Source organism: Limanda limanda, chromosome 10 (genome assembly GCF_963576545.1).
Source record: "Limanda limanda chromosome 10, fLimLim1.1, whole genome shotgun sequence".
Classification (NCBI taxonomy): domain Eukaryota; kingdom Metazoa; phylum Chordata; class Actinopteri; order Pleuronectiformes; family Pleuronectidae; genus Limanda; species Limanda limanda.
In genome coordinates, this window is record NC_083645.1 from 16,840,999 (window position 1) to 16,852,985 (window position 11,987).

Sequence of the window (11,987 nt, forward strand, 5' to 3'; positions counted from 1 at the left end):
AGGTGTTTGTCATTCTCTGCTCATAAAGGATCATTTAAAACCACAACCTTCACTCAGGAGCAAAAATCAGCCTTTAAACTTAAAAGAAATAATAATGTGACATTTATGGCGATAATTATCCACAAAGACTGATGTATGGTGTAATATCCGGCTATATCATCCAGCCCTAATTTAAACTTGTGGATAAATGTCATTATATATATATATATAAATATAACTTTAAAACGTATTACCACAGTGCAAGTGCTGGTTACAGTGATGCACTAACCTAGCTTAGCTACACATTCTCTTCAGATACAGGTAACGTGAGCTAATGCGAAGCTAGCAACGCCCCGTTTTCAGGATGAAATGAAAAGAAAACGAATTAAACAAGGATTCCACGTTAGAGTCCGCGGGTTTGAGAATATACCAGTGAAACAAATCTTACCTTATCAGAGGAGTTTTCGGTTTTCTCTCCCAGAAAAACCGAACTGTTATCCGAAAGTTTCTTTAACTATCCTAACATGTAACGTGTAGTTTTAACGGAAGTTAGACTAAATCTCAGGAGGTCCGTTATAAAAAAGGAGGGCGTGTGCCCGGGTGTTCCTCTCATCTTTAACTCTGTTGGTTTTACACATCTGCTCTCAGACACTTTTAAAAACATCCATGGCTGCGCTGCTGCTCCTACACAAACTTTGTGGATGTGTCAACGTGACTGAACACACCGGGTCGGCGTGCTCCGGTCACCATGGCAACCGCATGGCAACATCAACGTCCTGCTCTTTACGGATCAGAGGATGAATCATGTGTCTGGATCAGCTTTGACTCTAACCACAAAAGTAATATATATATTTATAATTATATCAGGACTATTAAAAATGCTATTTGTTTTGATGAGGTAACATGTGAACAGCATGTCAGTGTTGTGGATGGGTTTAAAATTATATATTTCGATTTTAAAAGTTGTAGATTACAAACTTAAATTGGTCTGAAATGGAATCGCTTATTAACTTAACAATAATTATAATTTTAAATGAATCAACATTGAAGGTGCATTTTATTGTTGCAGATTGTTGAAGTGGGCATTTTATGTTGGATCTTAAAATGCAGAGAAACTGTCAGAAAGAAGTGGTTATAGGCCCAGAGATCATGGCACAACTCATCCATCAAATGTTATTATATAGCCCCATATTCACAAAACGCAATTTGCCTCATAGGGTTTAACAAGGTACAACATCCTCTCCCTCGACATGGAGGCAGGAGGAAGAACGGCAAAAATAACAAAAAAAACTTTTAAAACACAGTAACCTCTGAGAGGGACACAACCTATGGATCTACAGAAATACAATAGATATAACAAAATAACATTTAAGTTCGAATGATGTATAAGTCACAGATTCCCTGACATTCTGAGGAGGAACTTGGCTCCTTCTTGCCCCCCCTTGTGTGTAGATCTAAGTGGAGAAAGACAAGACTTCTCAAAGTGACATTTTTCCAAAGCAGTTGGTCATTTTCCCAGCAGTCTTCTTCCCTCAGTGGCTGAGCAGCAGCGCCTGGTCACATTACACGGTGGGCACTTCTGCTGGTCTCCCATGGTGATTAGAGGCTGCTGTGGCCCCTGCGGCTCGTTAATGCAACACAATGGCTTCCCTCACTGCGGTCAAGCCAGCCGACACAGAAATTCTACTGCACTCATATACTGACACCTATGGTAAACGCATCCAAACCGCCCAGAAAGGGGACGGCAACGGAGCACTCGAAGGTAGAGGAAGAACCAATGTGGGCCTACGTCCGGTTTTCAGAATAAACTGTTGACATGGAGCCTATACAACCTGCATACTTGAAAAATAATTTCTTGGATTAAATTCACATGAAGTATATATCGTCTGTGTCATTTTTATGAATAGCATTTTGACTATCATTTATGAGATTTTACAAAATAAAAGTCAAACTTTTTTAGCTTCAAGTAGCTAATTTAATCAGTTCATTTCAGGATATTTCAAAGTTCTATAAAAACACTTTGCTCAATAAGTTCAGAGTGAGACTGATATGTCTGTTTTCAGGACCTCTCTGAAAACCTAGATACTGAATATCAAAAAATTTACTTTATAGATTTCGAGTTTTTTCAAAGTAAAGTTCAGCATGTGTACAATCAAATCAGTTCATTTCTGGATATTTCAAAGCTTTATCAAAATACTTTGCTCAAAAAGTTCAGAGTAAGACTGATATGCCTGTTTTCAGACCCTCTCTGACTACCCACATATTGAATATCAAACATTTTTACTGTATAGATTTGGAGATTTTTCAAAGAAAAGTCCAACATGTGTACAATCAAAACAGTTCATTTCTGGATATTTCAAAGTTCTATACAAACACTTTGCTCAATAAGTTCAGAGTAAGACTGATATGTAGTGTTCAGGACCTCTCTGACTACCCACATACTGAATATCAAACATTTTTACTGTATAGATTTGAAGATGTTTCAAAGTAAAGTCCAACATGTGTACAATCAAATCAGTTAATTTCTGGATATTTCAAAGTTTTATAAAAATACTTTGCTCAAAAGTTCAGAGTGAGACTGATATGCTTGTGTTCAGAACCTCTCTGACTACCTACACACTGAATATCAAACATATTTACTGTATAGATTAAGAGATTTTTCAAAGTAAAGTCCAACATGTGTACAATGAAATCAGTTAATTTCTGGATATTTCAAAGTTCTACACAGGCATATCAGTCTCTCTCTGAAAATATGGAGCAAAGTGTTTTATAGTACTTTGAAATATCCAGAAATGATATATTCCACAGTTGAAATGTTTGACTTTACTTTGAAAAATCTCCAAATCTATACAGTAAAAACATTTGATATTCAGTATGTGGGTAGTCAGAAAGGTCCTGAACACAGGCATATCAGTTTCACTCTGAACTTATTAAGCAAAGTGTTTTTATATTACTTTGAAATATCCATAAATTATCTGATTTGATTATTCACATGTTGGACTTTACTTTGAAAAATCTCTTAATCTATACGGTAAATATGTTTGATATTCAGTATGTAGGTAGTCAGAGAGGTCCTGAACACAGGCATAGCAGTCTCACTCTGAACGTTTTGATGACATGTGAGACGATATATACTTGTGAATATCATCCAATCCGTTTCATTTTTAATTATGCATATTGTATATGCTCCATGTCAACAGTTAATTTTGAAAAAACGCTTTGAATGCGTTTACCATAAATGTCAGAAATTGCGCGCAGTAGAATTTCTGACCACAGAGGAGCGAGTGTCGGCTGGCTTGACCGCAGTCTTCCCTCAGACAGAAAATATGAGATATTCTGATTTGATGTCAGATACATCGTGCTTCGGCATGACACCCGCTGTGAAGAGGAGGATTTCAAATAAAATAGATTCCTCTGCACATTCGATTTTCTCAATGCTGCAACTACATTTTCACTAACTCACTTTGTTTAATAGCCTCCATTTAATCGTGGATTGCAGCAAACAAGACATACAGGCTCTTGCCATAGGATAACGTGGCCTAAAAATTGCTTGTAAATCTTAATTCTCCTCTTGGTGGTGAAATTTGTAAGTGGATCACTGCAGATGATTTAAAAAAAAGACAGCAAGAATAATTTTGTGGTGCAAAGCTTCAACCCAGCGTTGCCACGTGCAACTTCAAACTCTGAACTTTGGGGCATCCGCCACCAGAATGTGGGAAATCAGCGCCCTCTACTGTCAGATTGAGGTGTTGTAATGAGAGATCTAGGAGATGTTTTGTTTGGTGAACTTTACTGCAGGGGTCATTATGAAAGCAGTTCAGGAAAATACAGCGTAGCTCAGTGGTGGAAAAGGGATTCCTTTATTAAATAAAACGTAAAAATGTAATTATTCTAAACTTCCAATAAGTCTGATGATAGTTTTTATCTCCCATATTAATAACAAATCCTATGAAAGGACTGTACTGCATAGTTATCTGAAACACCACTGCAGGAGCGGACTGAATCCTTCAATACAATGATTATGGAAGGTGTCGTTTTTTTTGGTTTGATCACACATTCACCATCCTGCACCAAATCCACAGCTGAAAATAGGCCCGAACAAATACACTGATGTAAAGGTGTGAAAAGGTAAAATGCTATGCTTAAAAAAAACACATTGGTATACAAATAAGATCAGTTTACTTTAAAGATATCAATAAGATATAGAATGGAGGGAAGACATACACCAAGGTTCAACAGTCCCCCGGTAAATCCATATTCTAATTCATTAGATCCAGATTTGATCTTGATATAAATTGCACAAACTCATAAATATCAGTTCTCTCGACATGTATTTCCATTAGGATCAAAGTCAGTCTGATAAATCTAGAAGACTACATCATGATTAAAATGCTCCATATGATTAGTAAAAAGTTCAATATTTCAGTGTGGAATCTTGTAGAAATGGAAACACTTAAATATAGCACAAGTGCCTAAACACTGTACAGTACTCGAATGAGTTCACCTTAGTTTGCTTTGCTTCTGTTAATATTAGCTTTTCTTTCCTTTCTTATTGTTCTTCATCCTCCCTCTTCATCCCACCACACACACACACACAAACACAAACACGTTCACCTGACTTTCCAGGTTCAAGATATAGTGGTTTTCAGAGGAGGTGGGTGTCAGAGTGTGCACAAATGCTACATAATTGATGTTCCATATTACCTTACATCTGAACTGGCTGCCCTACAAACAAAGCTCCCTCATTTGCTATTCACTGGATGAATTTAAACAGAAAAAAATCCTTCAGATTCAGATAACTTTATTAATCCCAGAAGGACAATTCATTTCTACGGTTTATCCAATCGAAAGGTGCAGCTGCGCCATGTGTGGCGACCACGGGCATCTGATGTCACGGTGGTGAATAAGACATGTGTTGTCTCCACTGGTCATATTTTAACTTGACAGCAGATCCCCTTCATTTAATGGTACCTTCACATCAGAGAAATTATTGATGGGGATAAGGTTATATTCTCTCAATGGAGATGGTTTGTACTGTTGATGTAGCGAAGCAGGCAAAACAGATGCTACAACAACAATTCAGATAACTGAAAACAGAGATGTGTGGAAAAAGCATTTGTTGTAGTGGAGGAGTTCATATATTTATTGTAGGTTCTTGGCATTCCCTGCATGTCCTATTATAGTCTGGCACATTTAGCTTTGTTTTCTAAGTTGGACCCAAAATTGCAGGCTGTGCACTGGGAAGAAACACTGAATACAAGTCAGTTATATTTATTTTCATATCAGCATAATATATATAACTGTTATTATTAACAAGATTGATTTTTCTACATCTTTACATGAAATAGAGTATTCTGTCACTGCTTGGTCATGGTGCCTTGCCGATGATGAGGATGCTCATGAGGAAAACCATGATGAAGAAGATCCACATGAAGAACCTGTCCATCACCTTAGCGATCTTCTTCCATTCGGCCCCCTTGGCGCAGGTGGCCCTCTGCTCTCGGAAGCAGTTGGCGATATACTCAACATTCCTCACCAGCTTGGTGTCCACACCAGGGATACCACTGCCATGGCTGCAGAACACGCAGGGGCCAAAGGTTACAGAGGGGCCTTGAGGCAGAGGCTTCTTGTCCTCGGGGCAGCAGGGCACAGTCTGGTCGCCTTTACAGCAGCTTCCTGTGGGGAGCTTACCATTGGAGCCATCGTACTTCCCAGGTGCAAATCCAGAGAGGTTGCTCCTCTCGCTCCTCTCGTCTCTCGTGATGTGGTGCTGAGCTTTCACTCTGGGGTGGTGCTGTGGTTTCGGGGTCTGGGGCCTCGGGTGTTTCTGATTGTGTCGATCCTCTCTGTGACTGTGGCTCCCCGGTTTTCCGTTTGCATGAGCGTGGGAGCTGAGGTGCTGGTGCCGGATGTCCTCCTGCGGCGAGTGAAAGGACGAAGAGGAAGAGGAGGTGGAGGCCGAGGCACAGTTCTCTCCCACCTCATAAACACAGAAGATCTTGGACATGTAGTCAATGATAAGGACTTTTGCCCAGTGGGGGACTGGTTTGGCCTCGGCACCACAGAAGTGTATGTTCATGATGAAGATGGTGAGAGATGTGGAGGCTGTGACCATGGTCATTGTGGCAATATAGTACTTCCCTGTGTAACAGACAAGGGGGGGGTTCTGTTAGAACTTCACTGAACAACTGAGATTTCAATATAAAGCCAAACTAAGATCATAATGACAATGCTGATGTTCAGCACGTCTAACTTTTATTAAGTTAAACATTCGCAAATTAAAATGTAACACAGATATACAGAGGCTGATGGGAAGGATTATCTTCATAAAGGAGGTTGTGTTATTACCCCGTCCCTTTGTTTGTTTGTTGGTTTACACAAAAACTCCTTAAACAATTTGCATGAACAAGGGGAGGGGTCTGACCCAAGGAAGAGTCCAATCAAATATGGTGGGGAACTGGGTCAGGGGGTTCATCACGTTATTTGACATTTTCACAGTTTCCCAGGAAATAATTCATGGAAAAAAAACATACATGTTTAGGGAACTGATATCTATTAGATTGAGCAATTTAGTGCAGATTGATTACATTTAAGAGGACTATTAGGCCTTCACAGTGGAATGCACCCTACTGAATTTGGTAAGGTTAATCGGGGACACTAAATTGTGTGAAGGAATGAATGATTGTTTGTCTTTGTCTGTCGGCACTGCGATAGCCAGGCCCCTTATCCAAGTTGTCCCCTGCCCTGCCTCTCGCCCAGTGTCAGCTGGGATTGGCTCCAGCTCCCCACGCAACCCTCAAAATGATAAGTGGTATAGATAATGGATGGATTTGGACACATGTGCTCACCAAATTATCAATTTGACCTGAATATGATGAAATATAGAAGGCTAATAATAACCAAAGATGATGGTGATGTAGGAAATGTCAGGAGATCATTTGAGTACATCCCCTGAATGAATGTCAAGTCTGTGCATTCATTCACTGCGAGATTTCAGCCCGGACCGAAGTGTCCAAGTATCTAGCATGGATAAAAAGACACTAGGACAGATATAAAGATGTTACAGTTACAAAGAAATCAAGACAGGGGTTTCGACAAACAGTTTCTTACCGATAAGCGGCACACTCTCTGATGGAGGCATGCTCTCAGCCACCATCAGCTGAAACACAGTGAGAGCCAAGAGAACCGTCACTCCGAGGGAGACCTTCTCCCCGGAGTCGGCGGGCAGGTAGAACCCCAGAGGAGCCAGGAAGGAGATGAGGAAGCAGGGGAGGAGGAGGTTGAAGATGTAGAAGGAGGAGCGGCGCTGCAGGAGCACGGTGTACGTGATGTCCGGATATGGGTCGGAGCAGCAGCCGTACATGATGACACTCTTGGTGGCCGGCATCCCGTGGCACTCCCATTCCACGTTTTCCACAAAGTCCGACAGGTCCCCGCTGTCCATGCCCATAATGATGTCTACCTGGAATTAGCATAAGGGCTGAGTGGGCGTTAAGGAGGCAAACAAGCAGCACAACCCACTGACATTTACCAGGAAAACACAAATTCAGCAAATGCGTGCAATGCCGTATGGAAGGAGTGTGGCTGATGTCTTTATCTAGCCTGGTCTATCACAGAGGTCATGGCCTAACCACACAGACCTGAGTGAGTCTTGGGTTTAATCTCTGCAACATCCCGTGGTAATGAGTGAGTGACTTTCTCCATACCTGGTTACCGTTGTACGTCCAGGAACCGAAGGTCAGGTTACATTCCTGGCTGTCGAAGGGGAAGTAGGAGACGTCGACCACACAGGAGCTCTTGGTGATGGCGGGAGCATCCCAGGTTATCTCTCCATTGTATCGCAGTCTCACGTTGGTGTCCATCGGCCCTGAGAAGTCATCGTCAGCTCTGGAGGAGAGAGACTTCAGTTAGAGACACAAGATCAAAAGAGCTGTCAACAAAACATTGTGTCATACTCTGCCTTTTGCTGGAATTAGTCTTTTAAGGAAAAGACAGTAGCAATACAAAAAAGGGTTTGGCAAGAATGTGTGGCTCTGTGTGTGTGACGTACGGGCGTACTTGTTATAGAGGACGAGGTCGGGCCTCCACACCAGGCTGCTGGGGATGTGGATGACTTCCAGTCCATCGTAGTCCTCTTTGTTCCATCGCAGATAAGCATCATACCAAGTCTGCCTAATCCACAGGTAGGCGATCAGAACCTGGTTCCTCTCATCCTTCACACACACACACACACACACACACACAGACACAGTCACACAAATGAGAAAATGCGCTTGCAAATACACACACCTACCTACAGACAATGGATGCATATTAAAAGAAGCATGAAGAGAGAGATCCTTCTCATTTCTCTGTTGCTCATTAACTCTCTATGAGCATGAGGTGCACAGATACGCCTCAGATTATCACAGAAGCTGAAATCCAGACTGGTCGGTCAATATCAAATGGATAAGCAGAGCGACTGCAGGACGGGGGGGGAATGGCGGAGGAGGCCTTGGTATCAGTGCCAGAGCTTCACTGAGGCAGCGAACTCAAGAAAACATAACCGCTCTGGGTAATAGGACACCGCAACAAACGCACACAAACAGACACACACATCATTTTTCTCGCCTGGCGCCTCGCTGCTGTCCTCTGAAACATGACAGGCCGACAACAACAGATGACCTGGTCCACGGCAGAGTTGATACATCCAGTGGGAAAGCTGTTTTTCTCTCCATGCTGCTGCTGACACAGCACTGAACCTGATCGGAAACCCGAGACGGCCAAGTAACCGTAGGCCCGGCCTGTACAGTAGGAGGTCTGCCTGTCGTTCATACACTTATAGTATCACCATCCACAAATCTATCCCGTCTTCACAGTGACAGAAACCCAGTTTAAATTTAACACAGAGATATCATTTCATTTTTCTTTTCATCTCTTGTGTGCAGACTCTGTGCCAAATTAATCATAAATCCAATATTCACAAATGCATCAAGGTCCTTTAACAACTTTCTGAACTTGACGGATTCATCCAAAGAGGAACTAGATTTCATTTTTTAGTTGTTGATAGTCCTGCGGTCTATTATCATTAAATATCATGTTGATAAGTTAAACCTTATTACAATATACAGTACATATAATAAGGACTTCAGAGTTTAGTAAAGAGGATGTTTATCACTCACCATGTCTTTGATCTGAGACAGGGTGATCTGTAAGGTGACGTTGAGCGCTCTGTCCGTGTCCTCCACCGGCCGCAGGGCGCTGGAGTAGTTCTCCATCAGGTCATTCAGAAGCTTGTGGGCGTAGTGACCCTGAGCGGAGTGAACCACTGCAGAGAGGAACATGTTGGTGGACATCAGTCTTTTTTCAGGTTTGAGCCATCACCTCCAAGATCATCGTGTTGACTTGCAGTGACACATACATGAAGAACTTTTATTCTGCCTCTCAAATGATATATATAAAAGGAAAACTAAGATAAAGAAAAATGTAGAGGTATCACATTATGGGTCATATTTTGTATCTCTACCAAGCAGGTAGGTGTTAGCAGGATTATGCAATAAACTGCTTAACTGTGGAGGGGTGGTAGATGACCTGAAGAAGAGCACATTCAATTTTGGTGCAGATCCAGGATAAAAAGTGTTTTTCACTTTCTTCAACATTGTGAGATTCTTTGTTTGTCCACCTTTTTCACAGATTTCTCAGAAAATAATTCATGGGGGTTGATGTTAAAAAAACAATACAAGAAATAAAGACAGACAGACGGACAACAACAGATGACCTGGTCACCAGAGATGATACATTTAGTGTGAAAGCTGATTTTCTCTCTTTGTCCACACATCCATGCTGCTGCTGACACCTGATCGGAAACCTAAGACGGCAAAGTAACAGCAGGCCAAGCCTGTACAGTAGGAGGTCTGCACAATTGTACATTCAGGTGTACAAGTTGGTGCAGATCTGAATACCAGTCTGGATCTAGTGAATTTGAATGTGGTTTCATAAAGTATGTACGCTTTCTACTGAGATCTAGTTCTAGAATTCTAGTTTCTAATTTCTCTATAAATGCAGCTTTTTAAGCCCTGAATGTTATATAATAAAGTAAAGTTATACTTAAATATATATGCATTTTATTTTGTAGCTACTAGAATGATCTTGTTGTTGTTGGACCATCTAAAAAGCCATAGGTATGTTTTTAAAATAAGCTTTACATTAGGTTTGAATGTGTGAATATAAATATATATACTTATATACACAAATTCATACACAGTTACAGAACACACACACACGTGGTTTGTGCGTAATTAAACCCACACCAATGCATTTAGCAATCATAAACCTTGGATGAGACATGTGTATTAAAATAAAAAAACACCACAATCTTTTCACCTGATTAACAACAACACAGGCAAGACCTGGAGTCTGACTCACCTTCAGGAAGCAGCATCACCAGCCACATTACTGGGATCATCCTGAGCACTTCTGAACAATTCAGAGAAGAAACAAGAAGTGACTGGGACCAGAAATCCAACGGTCCTGCTCTGGATCTCGTCCCCTCACACACCTACATGATGCCCGTTCAACCCCAATTGAACTCAGTAGCAGATAGCAGGGGAGCGTTTCCTCTGGACGTGAACGTGGGCCAGCTCCTGCTGCTTGGCAGGGGAGGAAGCATGTCTGCCTACTGAGACATGGAATAAAACTCTGGCTATCAAGTAGCAGCAGCAGACCTGGAGTAACAGGATGCCCACTAATCACCGTCTCACCACACACTGGGCTATTCAGCCGTCAGTCAAAGGCCGGCTGCCAGGTGGTCTGCAAGTAAGGCCAATAACAGGAGAGGATAGGGGAACTTCACTATCAGTTACTCACTTAATCAAATACTATTACTATAGTTGGAGTTCGACTTCAACCAATTTGGAACCACTCAGCAAGTTGCAAAGAAAAATCGGAGGACCTTGTTTTTGAATCATCAATCTAATGAATCAAAGACAGTAAGGGTCCATTAGGGCCAGGGACAGAAAGAGATATTCATCAATCAACAGTAAAGTGACGTTATTTCTGAATAAAACATGAAAATGCCTGCACCTTAGAAATGTTTAATATTGATCAGAGATAGTTAGCTTTTTAACTTGTGACATGATGGGGCCTGGAACAGAGAGGAAACCATTACATTTTGGAGCAGATGTGGATTCAAGGGCAGATGCAGGATTTTTTTCCCACATTCTTCAAAGCAACACAATGTGACGTTCACTGAGCAGCAGCGCCCTCTGCAGGCACACATGGTGATTTATACTGTTGGGCTCCGTGTCCCAGACTGCTACTGTAATAAATACACCAATCTTTGTTCAGAAATCTTAATATTTTATGTTTCCTTGCTGAATATTAAGGGATAAACGCTATGAAACGACAGACAATGATATGGAGGACTGTTCGGCCCTGGCGAGGGTTTGCACTCCAGTGCCATTCTTCAGGATGAGTTAGAATTCGCCACTGTGACCATGGCCATGTAAAATTGTATTAGTAATAAAAATGCTAGGAGCTCATTGGGCTCCACAGAGAAATTGTATACATTACCCATTTAACCATCCCACCTCCCCCCCACCCCACATCCCTCACACAACAAGGTCTTTCTGCCTGTGATCTCAAACAGAGCCTGGCAGGAAAGCTTTATGAAATAAACAGAGGAACACTGAAATTATTGTTTTACACTACAAATAATAAGCCGTTAAACAAAGCTATAAAAATGTTAATCTACACAAAAGTGAAGTACCTTGAAGAAACCAAGTTACGCCATATTATATATATTGTTAAAAGGCCACTCTTTAGTTTTTATGTGCCTCATTTATTATAGCATGGCGGGAACAAACTGTAGCCAACGAGGTGCGTTAAGGGGACATCAGTCCTATGGAGGCTTCAACACTGTAATAATGCAACAAGTTAATTTATTTTGAGTGCATTTTAATAGCAGTGATTATCTCAGGGCTGTTATTTTGCTCTTTTTTTTTTCTCCCCCGAAAATCTCATATTCAGCT

The 11,987-nt window shown here is 41.3% G+C and overlaps 1 protein-coding gene across 1 annotated transcript; it reads right to left on the minus strand.

Moving 5' to 3' along the window:
* Positions 1 to 5,347: 5,347 nt before the first annotated feature.
* On the minus strand, positions 5,348 to 10,423 carry LOC133011538 (neuronal acetylcholine receptor subunit alpha-9-II). Its single transcript, XM_061079279.1, has 6 exons — positions 10,384 to 10,423; positions 9,141 to 9,286; positions 8,038 to 8,192; positions 7,686 to 7,866; positions 7,090 to 7,441; positions 5,348 to 6,120 (listed from the first exon to the last, which is right to left on the minus strand). The coding sequence occupies exons 1-6, from the start codon at positions 10,421 to 10,423 to the stop codon at positions 5,348 to 5,350; spliced, it is 1,647 nt and encodes a 548-aa protein (XP_060935262.1).
* Positions 10,424 to 11,987: the final 1,564 nt, after the last annotated feature.